Source organism: Nansenia antarctica (assembly GCF_963989245.1).
Source record: "Nansenia antarctica genome assembly, chromosome: 12".
In the NCBI taxonomy this organism is placed as follows: Eukaryota; Metazoa; Chordata; class Actinopteri; order Argentiniformes; family Microstomatidae; genus Nansenia; species Nansenia antarctica.
The window spans coordinates 8,167,729-8,186,066 of NC_137682.1; the positions used below are offsets into that span (position 1 = coordinate 8,167,729).

General features: G+C 41.9%; 1 protein-coding gene across 1 annotated transcript in view; it reads left to right on the plus strand.

Annotated features, from left to right (window-relative positions):
- Positions 1-18,338, plus strand: part of myo10 (myosin X) — a gene marked incomplete at its 5' end in the record, with an annotated part of 96,231 nt that overhangs the window by 36,974 nt on the left and 40,919 nt on the right. The window contains 2 exons of the mRNA XM_080542730.1: positions 2,583-2,741; positions 13,972-14,159. Coding sequence (XP_080398856.1) covers positions 2,583-2,741; positions 13,972-14,159 — 347 coding nt within the window. The remainder of the gene's footprint in view (positions 1-2,582; positions 2,742-13,971; positions 14,160-18,338) is intronic.

The following is an 18,338-nucleotide window of genomic DNA, read 5'->3' on the forward strand; positions in this document are numbered from 1 at the left end:
CACACACACACACACACACACACACACACACACACACACACACACACACACACACACACACACACACACACACATACACACCTTGTCACCTGATCAGCAACATTACAAAGATATCCCTCTTAAACAAAGAGGTCCTTGATCTCAACCTTATAGCATGACAGACTGGTGGGCATGAGCTTTAGGTATGCCTTTCTTGTGTATCGTCTCTCTGTCTCTGGTCTTTGTGCTTCCTCTTTGCTCCAGGATAACCCCATTATTTTAGTCATGAGAAAGATGCAACACTCTATTTTGTTGATTTGGAGAGCTATCAATGAGCTATAATCACTACAGTATGTGTGTGTATTGGATTCAATGTTCTTCAACACAACTAGGATGTAAACCAATGACAGCTATACTGATACAACTCAGCTTATCGTGAGCTTAGAATTATACTGTTCTATCTCCGTTTAGGGTAGTTCAGAGATATTGAGCGTCAACGTTTTTACATTCCATTATGTTTTGTGAGATGGAATGTATTTTATGAATTACTAACTCAAAAATGTCAACGTTTTAAAAAATAACACCACACAGGCATTAATAAACACCTAATGGATCAGATTATGTAAAAAAACTCAATGTTGACAAAAAGGAGATAGAACCTTATAATTCTAACGTCACGATATGTTGCTATTCATTACTGATGTCAGTGGAGGAGAAGATGAGCGCATGCATAAACAGTATTTTAAAGACACGTTTCATGTGTGGCGAGAAGAATAATATGTTGTTTAACCGGTAACCACGGCCAAAGTTATTAAGGAGCCTCTTGTGGCGCTGTGGTGTTACCATGTGGAGATTTGTGGAAAAGGCTGAGACAGCATAGGATTTGTCTACTTAGGGAGCACTAATCATTCAACCTCTCACAAGGACAAACACAACGCTTCTGGCTTCAATTAACAGCATAAAACCTTCATAATCAATGAAAGATATGTTTAACATGATTCATACTAACAATTGTTCATAATTTAATTCTCATTGAAAATACATTGTATGGTTTTCAATTGACTTTTAATAACATTTTCAATTTAATCATGGAGGTGTTATGCATCGCTCATACAGGTGGTACTAGTTGGCCACAATGTCCACATGCACTTGTGATTTATCTCACACTTGGACATAAACGGTACATTCTTAATTTAGAAACTGAGCAGTCCTTTCCAGGTTCATACCAAACATATTACACTGACATCATCCCTCTTTGTTGGAACAGGAGAGAAGCACTCACAGTGGTTTCTGTGTGTTTTAAAATGTTCCAATTGGTGGGCTTTCCATCTTCCCCCGAGCCAAACCAATGGTTAAATCTGGAACTCAAATCAGTGCTATTGCATGTTAGCAGTTAGCACAATAAAATATTACCACGTAAAATGTCTCTAGGTGGAAAAATGACATATTTTGCAATTGGAAGCGTTTTTCAAATAGGTGGATTCTACTTGAGTGGAGTTTCTAGAGTGGAGTTTCTCTATACACAAGCTTGGTGGCTGCCAAGATTATGTATTAATGACAGACGACGCTCAAGCACTGGCAGGAAAGGGAGAGGGGGAAAGTTTCATGACCTCACAGTATATATAATATGGGGGCCTTAAGCTTCTGGAGCCATTATGAAGCCTGGGAGAGGAAACGGCGGGAAAGGCGTGATTGGAAACAGATCCAGATCCTGTGTGTTTGTGTGTGCGTGCGTGCGTGCGTGCGCGCGTTTGTGTGTGTGTGTGTGCGTGCATGAGTGTGTGCGTGTTTGTGTGTATGAAGTAAGTCAATGCAAATGTATGATTGTTTGAGGGTTAATGTATTGTATGTGTGACAGTGTAGGAGTTGGAGCGTACAAACGAAACGGAGACTTGGTGCCGGTATAAAGCCGACCGCGTCGCAACAGTATCGCAATGATACAACAGAATCATTCTGGGCCAGGGTTGGTTAGAGTGCTGGCTTTGAAGCACTGTTTGGTCTGGCTTTCAGACACTGCTGATAAGTATGCTTCCACACCTTTACACATACTGTAACAACAAATCAGCAGCACTTACTAACCCAGGGTCATATTTGAAGAGTTAAAGACACGTGTGTCATGTCTGTAGGTGGCAACATGAGATATGAGCTGTCCGGTCTGATTTTCACCTCAGTCATTCTGATGTATGGTTTGACCACACACCTGTGGTTTACTACTGTCAGGTGGGGTCAGGTAGTTGAGTTTACGATTCATGCCTGTCAAGACATGTTGTATCCAAAATCTGCTCTTCAGGTGGGAAGTTCAAGTCAGGTGTACATTTTCCTCTCTAATAAATCTGACTGACTGAATCATGACTATGTTGTTCATACTGTAAATATGAATCATGTCGGAAATCTATCCATCTGGAGGTTACAGAAGGTTTGCATGTGTCTTGATGAAATGAGGTTGGTCCAGGTATAGTCACCCAAGAGTTGCCTCATGGGGCATTTCACATCTAAATTGTGAAATACATTTCTCATTTGGCGCCTGTCGAACATCATCCTACTGTCACCCCAAACCATTTAGAGAAATAATCTCTCACACTGTTTTGTTTCCTCTCTGGCAGGTGTACACCTTCAAACAGAATGCTCTTACCAGACAGAAGGTGCAGCCCATGCACCACAGCAGCGTCAGCGGAGTGGAGGACATGGCAACCCTGGAGGATCTTCACGACGGAGCCATCATGCACAACCTCTACTTGCGCTACCAGCAAAGGAAAATCTATGTGAGTGTTTCACCTGAGACATTGTTTAGTGCAGCCTACCTGAAACCACACATGAGAACTTCACATTTCAGGTCTCTGACACTGCCTTGGACTTTACAGTGGTCTCAAATGATGGCTGGGTCTCCTCAGTCAGCTGGGACATCACACTACAAAATGCACTCCTGGGGGAGAACGACTCAGTGAACAATACAGCCATAAATACTCTGAGAAAACCTGATATACAGTTTGCTAGCTAATGAAGCTGCTCCGAGATACATTTTACAGACTTGGTACTGTATAACCTTTTTTTTTTGTAATGTAACCAAAATACTTTTGCCAGAGCTGGCTCACAAATTCATATGTTGAAAAGTTATGCAAATCTGTGCTGTGTCTGACATTAACACAGTTTAGAAGCCAAACGTGCTGAGGAATGGCTTGAAATCGGTGTTTTACGCTAAAACTCCTACTCTTATACAAACATATCTCTCACACAAATACTGGGGATGAATTAAGTGGTCAGTTGATGAAGAAAACAGAGAATGGGAGAAATCTGGTTTCCCAGGCCAAGAGTTGAGACTTGTTATTCATTCATCCACTAGGGCCCTGCATCACTGTCAAGTATACGTAGCAGCAAAATATCTCAAGCACTGTTCTATTAATCATTGATTTAGAAACTCTACTTTTACCAGGCACTCTCTCAGACAGCCCTTTGAACATCACACTTGAGGACTTACATGTATGATCTTTGCAACCCACCCAACTTTCTGTTCATCACCTGCTCAACCTTGTGCATAAAACAAAACCAATAACATCCTGACACATAAAACACCCCATAGAAGCCTCAGCACCATTCCAATAGCTGTTATACATTTCAAGGGTGTTTGTCAAGGTATACCGCCTTCCTTGAGATACAGGATATCATACTTTGTGATTGGAATGCCTCCCTCATGCATTGTCGAGGTTGCTTAATCATTCAGACTCTGTGTCTGTCTGAGGGCTGTCAGATAAGGACAGCTACTGTGATGGATAGGCCAGACATGGTGTCTCTGTAAAACATCAGTAGGAGCATTTCAAGCCAGCCTTTCATGGTATACAGTGATTATGGTGATGTTCTCTATAGATAAAATCTATCTAAAAAAAAAACTAAAATCTTCAAATTGTATTTCTTTAGATAACAAATGTGCCAAGAGGTTATTCATGTACGATAGAATGTCCTATATTTGCACAGGGTAGGCCTACATCTGTATTCACAACAAAAACATCCATCCGTGCCATAAGGTTTCCTTGGCGACAGGGTTGGCTGAGTGATATAAAGCAAAAAGGTGCCTTCCCTGAGGATTTTGGTCTTTCTTTCTTTCTTTTCTTTCTTTCTCTATCTCAGACATTCCCTTTTTCACAAAAATCCCCTCTTAAATCTGCCATTCAACCAGGTCTACTCTGAGTCTGAATCAGGTCCTTGTTTTGCATCCAAGAGCAACAGATTGCCGAGTGTGAAAGAGTGATGAGGGCTTTAGCTTGTTTGGTTTGACACTCATTTTAGAATCTGGTGTTCCTGGTGGGAGCTTGGCTGTTTCTACGGGGTTAGTTTTCCATCCAGGACATACTGGTTAGCATGTTAGCTTTGGTGGAAAGCCACATGAGTGAGTTTACAAAAATAATCCTACCAAGCCAAACATAAGTTGTGCCGTACATAAAGTAAAATGTGTTATTTGTCCACCCATATCTTTTATTATCATTTGACTGATGAGATAAAGCAAATGCAATATCCACAATGGATCAAGACAGTAGCAAGACACTGTCTCTGGACACTATCCACATATCCAGACTGTCAGTGAGAGGGGGATTGATGAGACAAAGGGTGAAGTAACTTAGCTAATAATTTGATCATGAAAAGTTAATGTTGACCTTAAGCAAAGCAGCCATTTTGGATCCTCAGAGCAGAAGCAGTTCCTTGGCTTCAGAAACATGATGAATTTTCCTTTGGTTTACCAATAGCCATATTTCCTAGCATCTCCTTTAATTTTCCCTGTGCCTCTTTTTTTGCTCAAAGAAACTAAGGCTGAGATGGGACTGCCATGCCATGGCCACCATGATAAATTGATTGGATAATTCTGACCATACGGGAGCGTTCAAACATGATTATAGTAATGAGATGGCATTTGTCAAAGGTTACCCAGGCTAATATGTGGGGATGGCGGCATAATGCTCCCTTTGTCTCAAGGTTGTTTTGCTGAGGAAAAATGCTGGGTCAGATGTGTTCATTAGGGGAGACAGCAACCTAGACAAGAAGGATTGCAATGATTTGTCATACATATTTTCCTTTTCATGTACCACAGCATTCCATAGGTTATTTTGGGGAGTTTGGGCTATACTACTTTTGGGGAGTTTGGGAATACAAAATGTTCCTTTGTTTGGTCATTGTCTAAGCTTGTGACACTTGCTTGATACCATTTTGTATTCTGTATTGAATTCAATGAGCCCGTCCTTTGATTTCTACCTCCACCAACCTCCCCTGAAATCCAGATACCTTCTAAAAATGTTGATGGATGCATGTGGACAGTCAGAAGCTTGCAGAAGCTGTACATTCTGTCAGAGTGTACACTGTTCGAAAGAGGCCACTGCACATTCTGACACATCCGTGTTAAAAACACATTCAGTCAGTGATATTCCTACACACTCTGTCCAGAGTGCTGTTGAACCTGAATGTTTACCGTAAAGTCCAAGTAGAGATCTTCCAGACTTTTTCTATTGCTATTTTGGCACCATATTGTTTTTTTTTTTCTCCTGTGTTGATTCTTAGAAAGTAGCCATTGCTCTCAGTCATGAATTTGTAAGTAATTGTAGAACATGAATGTCACACTGGGCAACGACCACATTTGGCCAGGAACAATATGACTTTGCCTTTGGAATTACATTGGGAATCGTCTTTTTGGGCAGAACTACAAGTGTAAATGACAACGGTTCCACGAGTGGCCCCTTTGTGGTATGCCCGCCAGACGGCCGATTGATCCCCTGCTAGCAAGACACTACAAACTACTGTTTGAGGAGGGAGAGTAGCTGTTTCTAACAGGGCGGGAAGAGAACTCACCTCAAGAACTCCCCTCAATGATGTTAAGTGTGAGTTGAGTTAAGCGCGTCATATCGCAGATTTTTTACTTTAGGTCTAAATATATATTTGAACAAAATGTCTGATTGTCGGAACTAAATGGTAATTTATTGTTAACTTATACTCAGAACATGGATTTTCATCTTGAAACGTTTGATTTTGACTAGAGGGGGTCTAAATTAATTTGAGGAATGTGCTTCTCCGTTTAGTCAGTGGAATTAGGATGTAGGTTAACAGCACACACCATTCTAATTTAATCTCAGTGTAGCGTCCGTGCTGTTTACTTTGTCTCTAGCATTGTGACTGCCGATGGAACTTGTTCTTATCGAAGGTTGTACTTATGACGACTTGATCTAATTGTAAGTCACTTTGGATAAAGGCATCTGCTAAATGACTTAAATGGAAATGGAAGAAAAAAAAAGAAAAAGAAAAGAAAATACCCATTACTCTTGTTAAATTGTGTAGAAATGCAGGAAATATATGGGGGAGAACCCCCTAGACCCACCACCAAAAGCCCCCCCCCCCACACACACACACACACACACATCAACCCTACACCCATGCTTAAAGCTACCAGGGGTCTGATTGAGAATGCAGCCTAAAGCCCCCCAGGCTTTGATTGTAACCAGCTGTGCTGTCGAGTGGTGCCCTCACTCGTCTCCTGTTGAGATTCCAATGTTCACCCCCCCTTCTTTCTCCTTCTCTCTCTCTCTCTCTCTCTCTCTCTCTCTCTCTCTCTCTCTCTCTCTCTCTCTCTCTCTCTCTCTCTCTCTCTCTCTCTCTCTCTCTCTCTCTCTCTCTCTCTCTCTCTCTCTCTCTCTCTCTCTCTCTCTCTCTCTCTCTCTCTCTCTCTCTCCTCTCCCCACATCAAAAGTTCCCAGCAGGGGTCAAACCGGCAGGGGGATTTTTCATTTCATACAGAAACCTTTTCCGTCTCTCCTTCTCCTTTTTCAGAGCTTTGGAATGAGTGCATTGAGTGCATGTTGTTTTTGTCTGTGTCAGACAGTGTGTGTCTGTGTGTCTGTGTGTCTGATTATACTGTGTAGTCACATTTGTGTAGAGTTTTTACAGTACTTGCCAACTTCAGTGTCTTTTTTTGTGTGTGTGTGTGTCTGTGTGCTTCCATTTGTTTAGTTTTGAGGATGTGTCGTGGCAGAAAAATACCTTTGAGTGCCATTTGATCCCTGTTTTGCGGGTCAAGTTTCAGAACCCAGCTGCTCGTATTTTAGAAAATATGTATATTCTCGTCATTGTTTTCCCTAAGGCAGCACAACCCTCATTGATAGTTATGTGTGTGAGTTAGTTCATATCTCTATGCTCCACTTCTGGCTCTGTTTAGTCAAATGCATCTTGCGCAGTGAGGTGTCCGTTTGCAAACCACACGTCACATAAACCAACCCTCCACATCCTAAGCAAATATAGTATTATTATATATATATATATTATATTATTATATATATTATTAATATATTCGTAGCCCCTCTGGTTGGCTACAGCGGCATCAGGTGTGGAGCTGGGCAGGTCTACATGTACTGACTGACTTGTTATTGGGGAGTACTTCATATGAAGCAAGCAGTTTTGACAAGGCAGTTGTCCATCCCATCTATTCTTACAAATGAATAGTAAGCAAGTAAGCAAGTTTCCCATTTCCATGAGTCCACAACCCCCTTCCTCTCATGGTAAATTGCTTCCGTTGAACATAGGACAGAGAGCCCATGTAGTATGTCTTCTTTGCATAATGGTAGATGCTTGTGTCTTCCACGGGGGAGACCTGACTCCAAACCCAACCGTTCACGCCAAGTTGTGTGGAGGGAGAGAGTGAGAAAGAGACACATGACACACTTACATTCTGGCTGGTTTGGGATATTCCTAATCAAACATAAGTTCCCTCCCCCCTTTTTAAACAGAGACATTCCTCATCAAGGAAACTCCCTCAGCAAGTGATTCCTTTTAAAAGAAAGAGGCAGTCTTGCAGTGCTGTGAATGCTTGACTTACATTAACCAGTATCCATGTCTGTGCTCTGGCCATTGATAGATGTGACTGCCAGCTGCTGCACTGTGAGAACAAATGTATGCAATACCACACACACACTACACACCCACACACACACACACACATACACACTTTATTGCTCTCATTCACTTACGTACACTACACACACACACACACACACACACACATACACACTCTCTCTCTCTCTCTCTCTCTCTGTGTGCACCCTTTTATATTGCTGATTCACAGCTCTCTGCTGTGTCTGCTGACCTATTTATGGATGGGGGAGCCGTACACATGGACCGGCTCCAGAACTAATTACTCTCAGATGTGGAGAAGTGGCTACTCAATGGAACAACATGCTCCACCAAAAGCCTGTACTTTTCATGTCATTTCCCTTTGATACCCATAGTTAGCCTTTAGTGTAGTGAATGTTCTGTGTTGTCACTTTGATGCCAATTTCATGATGGTGACTTGATCCGTACCCTGATCTAGAAGTGAGCAAATTGCTGTCTAATGTCACTCCATGGGGTGCTCATGCTTTGAGCAAATGCTCTAATTTAACTTCCTCTGGAATTGATTCAAGTAAGGGACTAAAACTGTCGTACGTCTCTTGCTTTAGTGCAGTGTCTTGGATACAGCCTAGGCCTGGACTAATACCTAAGCCTGGAGTACACTACATTTTTGATGGATAATGTTGAGTTCTATTAAAACGTGAGTCTATGAAACCAGACCTTAGTGAATAGTCCACTTTCCTTTGGTACGAACACCCTCACCTAAAGGATATAGTATATGTCATTTGCTATGGCAGTAGCTCTCCCTCCCTGCTATTTCACTTGCTGTAACGACTGACATTTCAGACCCACCTATCCTCTTCACAATCTGGCATACGGTGCATTGGAACTATCCCTTATTTAACAACATTCCAGGAAGATTTTCCCTGTTCTGTCCCACCATTTTATATTTCCCTCTGTCACTCACAGGCAGGCTGGCGGCCTGGCCCGCCTCCTCCCCGTCCAAGGCCAGAGAAAAACCTGGATCTGAACGTAGCCCCATTTGGAGTTCATTTCCTCTGCTGCAGATTTATCTTGCTTTGTCTCATATAGCCAGCGGACTGTTAGAGCTATTATTTTACTTGCTTGTCACCCCCTGCTTGTTTTACTGTTACACCGCCACCCATGAATGTCACCTTTTTTTTTTTTTTACATGTCGGTACCACTTCAATAACATGTGTTTTCATAAGCCTGCATAATAGTGAAATATGTCTTGTCATAGTCAGGGTATAAAATTAACTTTAATTCAAATGAATTACCAAGGCAAAGGTATCTGGTGGATGTAGAAAATTCACCAGTCACTCCGATTTTTTTATCAGCCACATTGTTTTAAACCAACATTAGCAATGACGTCTAATGCATTGAGAATGATTCCCCGCACAGAACAAACCTCCTGGAGGCTTTGCGCCTATCTGAAAATAGCCTACTGCTTTCCCCTGCATGTTTTCTACTGTATATCGCCTGGTCTCGTGTCATTTGCTTTAATAGGTAATAATGACCAATGATTCTGATGGCACCTGGTACAGTGTTCATGAGCCGAGTGTTCATGTTCTGTTTTGGAATAGATTCGCCCTGTTATGCATCACAGTTCTTACTTCACTTATGTCTCTCATGATGTCATAATGAAGGCACTGCAGTCTGCCTAACTTGCTAAATGAATGCCCAGGAATGTCAGAGTTTGACTAATTGCATCAACCAATAGGTCGCCTCTGTCAAGATACGTAGAATGTAGCCGTGGAAACTGGAAACCTTTACAGAGGCTGGGCAAAGGGCTCTTATTTAGTCTAAATGGCTCTTAATACATTGAGTTAAAGAGAGGTATGACTTTGCCTCTGGCTTTCCCGTGATCCAAGAGAGGTGCCCTACTGCACCTATCTGACCAGAACGCACACGTCTCTGTGACAAATAAATCGGCCCTCTTTCAGTTTTACAAACCATAGTTTACATTAGCATTTATAGATTAACAACAGACTTTTTATGGTGACAGTTCATGATAAACAACACAGCTCTCGTTTTCAGTCTGTTGTGCTCTTGTATGGTCTAAACTGCTTTGCAAAACCAGGATGTCTTTAGAAATCAATATTTGCTATGTTAATATGGTCGACTCAACTGCCATTCAAATCTATTTACATATGGTGTAATTTGTAAAAAAAAAAATGGGTCAGTCAGTCAGTGGGTCATGTCATGTGCCTATCTACCTTACAGCAGAGTCAATGGCTTGATTGGGGACACAGACAGTGTCAAAGATAGTTGAGATAGTGGTAGATAGAGAGAAAGCGTTTCACTGACCATTTATAGGCAACTATATGGGCGTTAAAAGGGTGGGACAAGACGCTCGTTCACGTGCGCAAAATTTATTGTGTTGATTTATAAAGGGAAACAGGCGTGGGACGTGCACACCGTTTTATAAAGCCAAATGTTGGTGTGCGTAAATGTTCTTGCTTGTCTAGATGCGCACGTTTTTTTACGCCAGTTCTACGGAAAGCTGTATAAATGAGACCACAAGTCCCATCAGTCTGCTTACGAACACACACACATGCACATGCACACACACGCAGGCCCTGCGTATGGGTAATACTTTACATCTGGTCTCTGTCAAACAAAATAAAGAAACACTCCATGCGGCAGGCTGTTTTTCAAACCTTAAAAGAGCCCTGCTGTCCAGTGACAGTGTCTGTTTGTGTGTGAAGGTGTGTGTCTTTGTGTATGTTGTCTCACCATGTGTGTAATCTTTGACAAATGATCTGTGTGGGTTTAATGGACTGTAGCTAGGTGATGCTTATGTGTGTGTGTGTGTGTGTGTGTGTGTGTGTGTGTGTGTGTGTGTGTGTGTGTGTGTGTGTGTGTGTCTGTGTGTGTGAGTGTGTGTGTGTGTGTATGTTTGAAGAACATAGTTCAGGCGTTACCCAGCAGGTCATTATTCAGATGGGCATTTGTCATTCAAGAGGGACATCCAAGCTGCTCACCTCCAGATGTTAAAATGCTCACACTGTGTTCCACTCCACCATTGACTAAACCTGACTATGGAAGGCTGCCTCTGTCAACACCATATAGCTCATTGTGTGATGGGAGTTGATGTTGGAAGTCTGGTTACACATTATCTCCGTCTGTGCATCAAAGTGACTAGACCATATTTCTTCATGGAATTTGAGTTTGGAGTTTTGTCTAATTACATGTAGCTACAGCAATTCAGTTCAGTACCTTGCGGTTAGAGTGTCCGCCCTGAGATTGGGAGGTTGTGAGTTCAATCCCAGGCCGAGTCATACTACCAAAGAGAATAAAAATGGTACCCGATGCCTCCCTGCTTGGCACTCAGCATTAAGGGTTGGATTGGGAGTAAGACCCTGCGACATACCAGCGCCATGTCCAGGGGTTGTACTCGTACATCAAGCCGCCTCACGCTACAGAAACAGGAGATAATAATTTAGAGTGTTGTAAATGGGCCCACATCAATTTTACTTACTTACATCATTAGTTAGCTCTTATCCAGTCACAATAAACTATATGTTGAAATTCATACAATTGACCTCTTTATAACAAGGTAAGAGGATCCCAGAAATTTTCAGTTTTTCATTAATCTGCTTATTTTAATAAAAAATCGAATACTTAAAACTTCCACCGGGCTTGCCTGGAACAGGAAATGCCTTTCCATCGTGGGGCGCTTACCCCATGACGCATTTATAGTGACCGTGTTCTTTCTGGTACTCTCGTTTACAATTCCTGTCAGTGTACAAGAGTAAGATAGAGAGTGCTGCTTGCAGAGAGATGTTGTCTTGTTGTTTTATTGCTTTGGCAGAAGGGGCCCAATGGATCTTAAATGGCTATGAGGAATGGGCCTCAGCTCAGCTGTGTGGCTTCAGGGGGGCAAAGACAAAGATGTTTTTCAGAGATGTCTCACTCTCTCCCTCCTAATGCATTTCATCTTGTCCTCGAGGCAAAGCCACTCTGGGTTTAATGGTGAATGGGAACATTGAGGGCACCTGCAAGCTCTCTCTCCTAACCCTGGGAGTGATGGTGAAAGGATTGGAGTTTTTTTCTGTTCCTTTCACTACCGTGGTAAGTGGACATGTTGTACAGATTTGTTGCCATGTCAACATTTGTACAGTATATTGTCTCTCTCTTAGAGGGGAATTCATGCATGTTTGTAATTTGCCCTCGTAATTGGCTGGTCAATCAGTCGTTTATCCTAGATATAAACTCGGATCCCAGAATCTCATCTCTCGATTGATATGTTAGGGATGCAGGATGGAAAAAAGTGCTGTCGGAAGTTGTCACCAAGACCACACCTCCAAAAAGTTCAAGCACCTCCTCACCTCCTCTCTATTGGTCGACAGGATCTGTCCATCTGGATCCCGCCTCCCATCCACAGAAAACAGTGTGTGTACTGTCAGACTGTCTTTTTGAATGGAGTCTGACTTAGTGAGGTATTAATTACATAATGTAGTATATGTCATAAAAAATAATGGTCATAGATGTTTATTTTTTATTTTTTTACTTACATTTTTATTTCAGTTTCATCAATTAATACAATCTCCACAATTTTGTCTACTGTTTTTTCTATTCTTTCTATTAATTAATATAGGTGATGTGGGGTAATTGGGGTGCATAAATAAGCTAACAGCAGAGAGTACAGCAGTATAATCACTGTAATGTTTAAGCATCAACATAAGACTTTTGTTTTGATATAAAGGAAAAAATACTACTTTTTATCTTATGATAAACATATCCCAGGTAATCAGGTGGGGCTTGTTGGGGGTAATTAATAAGAGCTCTGAACAATGTGTCTTCGTTCTCACTAGCGCCCCCAGACTATTCTGTCATGCCACTTTGCTTTTTTTATCATTCTCTCATCAGAAACATGGTTTCTTACCACAAACACCTCTCCTGTTGTGCGGACAACCTCAGTGAGTTGGTCATTATCTCTCCAAATGTTTCAATAGCTGCATCTCTCTAACCCTTCTTCACTGAGAGTGGTGATAGAAATATGCATGTACAGTTGTTCCCCTCAGATGTATCTGTGCTTTTTCCTAAATGGTTTATTATCCTTGTCCCACTACCGCAGAACTGAAGCACCTGCCTGCCAAGACTTCTCTGGCTGAAGAACTTTTGTTTCAGCAGTTTAGTTTGTTTTGCTTTGAACTTTCGAAATATAGAAGTAGGTCTTGAAAAAGAGGCTTGGCATATGCCTAAAGAAATTGAGAGTAAAAGGTCAAATATAACCTCAATGTTGTGTAACTTTCCAACGAAGGCAATCAATGGAATTGCACTGATTTGGGATTTAAGTAGCATTTTGCTTATCTTACGTACTGTACACAACTTGTTTTTCCCCTCAGTTAGGAATCTAAAGTTTATGGCCGATTGCTATCATCCGCCATCCTAGAATAAGACCTTAATGATGTTGTTATGGCCTGGTATTTTTGTCTTTAAATTTGATTATGTGTGGCCTTTGGGTAGTCTGAAAACACGTTGTACATTGTACCATGGACGAAGAATTATTCCTGTTGTATGTAAGACTGCATATTACTCAGTCAGTTGTTTGCTCTCTGTCTCTGGTCTCCAGACATACTGCATTGCACACATTGTGCTAATGTCTGATGTGTTTATGATATGTGTTGTAACCATGTCTGTTTAACAGTAGGCATTTACACTCACCAACACTTTATTAGTATAACACTGTACTAATACTGGGTAGGGCCTCCCGTTGCTCCCAAAACAGCATTGGCATTGATTCCACAAGATATTGCAAACATTCCTTTGAGATTCTGGTCCATGATGACATAATTGCATTACTCCTATAATGTCCACGATCATCTCCTGGGTCTTTAGCTTGTTCAGCTGCAAGTGTTTGGCTTGCACAGGACTGACAGCTGCTCCACCTCGTCGTGGTACGCGGTCTCGTCACCTTCGGAGATGCAGCCGGCCACGGTGGTGTCGTCAGCGAACTTGATGATGGCGTCGCTAGGGTGGACGGTGATGAAGTCGTGGGTATATACTATAGATGATGTAGAATAGGGGACTCAGCACGCAGCCCTGAGGGGGCTTATGCATATCATCTCATGCATTTAACGTCATTAAACCGCTTCTCTTCCTCTTCTGTAGACATACATCGGTTCCATCCTGGCTGCAGTAAACCCCTACCAGACCATTCCTGACCTTTATGACCGTCCAGCAGTGGAGAGGTACAGCAGACACCACCTCGGCGAGATCGCGCCACACATCTTCGCCGTAGCGAACGAGTGCTACCGTTCCTTATGGAAGAGACTGCAGAACCAGTGTGTGCTTATCAGGTGAGTGATTAGATTTACATTTAACCTTTTTGTCATTGCACAGAGAACAACAAAATGTACTTTTTTGCCTTACTCGGCACAGGGTCAGCCATAGTCAGTGCCTTGCTCAAGGGCGCAGTGATAGGCACCTTAGATATGATGCCAGCAACCCTCCACTCACATGCAGCTCCCTCCTGAGGCGCGGATCGAACCAGCGACCTTCCGATTGCTAGCCGGCCTCTCTAACCTCTGGGCTAGTTTTATTTTGAACAGCAGTCCAAGTACATTGGAATACATACATTATACATACATTATAGTATGTACATTGGAATACATACATTATACATACATTATATGTACCGGTACATTGGAATACATACATTATTCATAGCTGACAGATAAATATTTTGCTACAGAAGAAGAAAAGAAACGAGTATGCCATCAGTCAATAGCGTTGGGAGAGATTGTCGGCAGTGAATGGAGGCTTTTAGTGGAATTTATGACTATTAAGAGTACCAAGTGTTCAAAGATGCATGGTTGAGCAACTGAAGCATGGGGGGGTAACGCGACAGCAGTAGCGCATTAACTGGCATGTTTTATTTGAGGTATTTCACCTCTGCACAACGATCACCAGGGAGCATCGTTCATCAATGGATAGGCTTGTTGTGAAACAGTAGCTCATATCTGTGTCTCTACTTGCCCCATTTGTGAGCTAATATTAATTAATTCATGTTTTTGTTCATTATGAATTAACCATAATGGCAGCCGCGATTGCTGGGTGCTGGTAGGCAAACTGGTTAGTAGTCACTCTACGAGTAGAGGGCTGCAAGGGAATTTTCCTGGCTACATAGTGTACAGGTTTTTACTTTTGCCTGCTTGCGGCTCTGTCAGTATGTGAAGCGCATTGAGTTGCATCTTGTAAGAAATGCGCTATACAAATAACATTTGATTTGATTTGATTTGATTTGTTAGGGAGCGGCGGTAGCCTAGAGGTTCGAGAGACCGGCTAGCAAAAGTCCTTCAGAGCCCTTGTCACCCCCTTGTGGACACTCGACATGTCTTCACAACTTGTGTCTGCCACAGCAGAGGCATTCAGGTATAGCCTGTCGTGTGAAAGTATGAACCTTTTAAAACACAGACCTACTGCAATACATTTGCATCCTCAATCGCCCGATTTAGTTTCAAGTCTCCGGACAGTATTGGCTCCCTCTCTGAGGATCTCAGCCCCCCCCACCCCACTTTCTCTGTTCCTATCTCCTTGCTCCTGTGGTTCTTCTTGTCCTTTCTAACATCCTTCCTCTGTGATTGTAGTCGGAGGACTTTCTCATCAGGCATTGTGCCATTGTGTTGAAACAGAAAAGCACTGTTCTCATCTCCGACATCAAACAAACAAAAGTTATTTTTACCGTTTTTTTATGATAACATTCAGTCCTTATTTAGCAGAGAGAGGATGCCAAAGGGACATGTTTTTGGTTGGAAGAGCCTTATTCTTGGCTTGTGCAACATGAGAAGCGAAAGGCAGCCAATGCACTGTAGAGGTTTTGATCAAATATAATGGAATTGAAATGCATTAAGTAAGGTTGGAAATATGTGACAGGGTCTGGTAAAAAAAAAAAAGTAAGGCAATGTTATTTTTCCGTTTTTTTCCAGATTATGAAAAATCTGATTGTAAGATTTCAAATTAAATTGAAATTAATTGAAATCTGACCAAATACTGGAGAAACTTGCTCTGAATCAAAACACACGCAAAACAGCTGCTAGTAGCTAGCAAGCTAGGAAGGAACATTGCTATGAACATCTAAATGCATGTTTAGCACATCACAACTTGCTGATAGAACATCAACATGCTAAAAACACATAACTACACATAATTAGATGATCACACAGTCCAGTTATAGTTTGTTTACAAGCCATATACAGTGAATCCAATTCCCAAATTAGTACCAGTATTTTACTAGTATTTAAGTATTTAGTGATCCTAAAACGGTTTTTTTATATTTCGAGTGGGCTCTTCAACACTTCGTAATGTGCAACAAAATGGGGGGGGGGGAGATACATTCAAAAGTCCAAAAATGTATGTCCAATCCCAGATTGCACCTTTAAGCCGATATCAGCTCTGTAAGCACAGGTGATAGGTTACTTAATTGACAGACTAAATGACAGGTGTGAATGCACTTGGGTTGCTGCCTTGAATGTCCTGTAACATTAATCATTAGACATTATGGAGTCAGCTCTCAGGCTCTGACATGAAAAACAATTCCCCTCAGATAGTTCAGCATGTGTTTAACCACCTGATATAAGACCTGGTGGTCTTAAACCCAATCCTAATTCAGTGAATAAAACGTTCCCCAGACCAGCTGATTAAGAGCAAAACCCTTATGATCTGACACCATTTGAGACAGGGTGAAGATACAGCATATTTACTTTCCTGGTAATATCACTGCTATTGACCTACTGTGTATGATACAGTGTAACAGTGTAACCAAGTCCTGCTCTGATCTAAATCGAGACTGGATAAAGAAGTGCGACATCAATCCGCAATATTGCGTTCACCTACCCATTTCCTTAAGGTAGCATGACAGGAAGCCATCTTAAAGTGTTTGGATTAGCCCTGCTAACAGACATCTACAATATGGACACTCATTTAGAAGTTGGCCATGCACATACATCCTCAGGGCAGCCACTTAGCAGTAACCCCCATAGCTGCCCTAAGGACAAACTATTAGAAGTAATTAACCTCTCCATTTTACTGTTGGACTATTCAATTATTCACAGCCTCACACCTCCCCCACGGAGAGAGAACATTAGGACACACCAGTAACAAATGGGCTGAGGGGAGTGGAGATGGTAAACAGCCTAGAAGCGTTTAACCATGCAAACCGGTGATCTATAATCTGAAGTCTGAGCTACGACAAACACTTTAAGTGAATTCAGAGACTAACATGCTAATGATACAGGATATCCAGGGTGATACAGGGTATCCAGGGTGATACAGGATGTCCAGGGTGATCCAGGATATCCAGGGTGATACAGGGTATCCAGGGTGATCCAGGATATTCACCTATTTCAATTCTCACATTCTGTTTCACCTGCTGACAAAAGTGTATCGAAAAATGCATTGCCATAGAGAGGTGGTCCAGTGGTATAGCACCATGGCTAACAGTGCATACGAATTTGGGTTCAAATTCGGGCCCAAGCCCTGCTGACATGCCCTTTCCTCCTTACTTTCCTGACTTTCTCCCCTGTCTCTATCCTATAAAGAAACAAAATACAAGAGTGGGAAGAAAAAACAAAAAAAGCATAGAGAATTCAAAGAAGTCTTTCGTTTACAAAAAAAGATCAACAAAGCGTCTTCATGTGGCACAAGCAGTTTATCCTGTCCACTTTCACAAATTCCTTTCAGCCTTTCACATGCAATTGAGGAGGAAACCCTGGGCTTTGCCTATATCTGAACACTGTAGCAGAACAGGGCAGAACCACTCTCTCAGTGACCCAGTTCCCTGCGGTTTGGCTTCTATCTCCACATGTGGAACATATGCCACCGTAACTAACTTGTCCAGAACAGAATGGTACCATTGTGTCCCTCCCATTCTCCCTCCCAGTCCATATGATATGTTTGTGTTTTGCGCCTGCTTCACACGCCTTGGCACAAGTCCTCCCACATCCCCTCAATCCTCCAAGACAATAGAGTGTTATACTCTAAACAGCGGGCCTAAGCCAAGCAAATGTAACTGCATACAATTGCATATAAAGAATTCAGTCCCACTAACAGTGAACAGCTGGAATAGATTTGAATAGGCTGTATAGAACTTTACTGCTGTTGGTTTATGATGGTGTTAATTTAATAAATTCCCCATACTATTGTTGTCTTTGAGAGGTAAACCAAAAATAATATTAAAAGTGTATCACCATCAGCATAGTCTCTTTTTTTTTCTTTCATTATTTCCTTGACAACACTTTTGTCTTTGCAAAGTAACCCAAGTGGGCAAGTCCTCTAAATATCTAAATAGGGCTGTTTAAAAGCGTACATGTGTCTCCCATTACCCACAATTCCAATGGCTTCCTTAAGTGGCCGTCAAACAGGCTGTAAACTAATGTGGGCTAATTGCTGGGTGACTGCAACACTTGTATCTAAAAGAGCATGCAAATCTGATGTGCAGATCCCTTCAGTCCAAATATAAAGTGACAACATTAAAATGA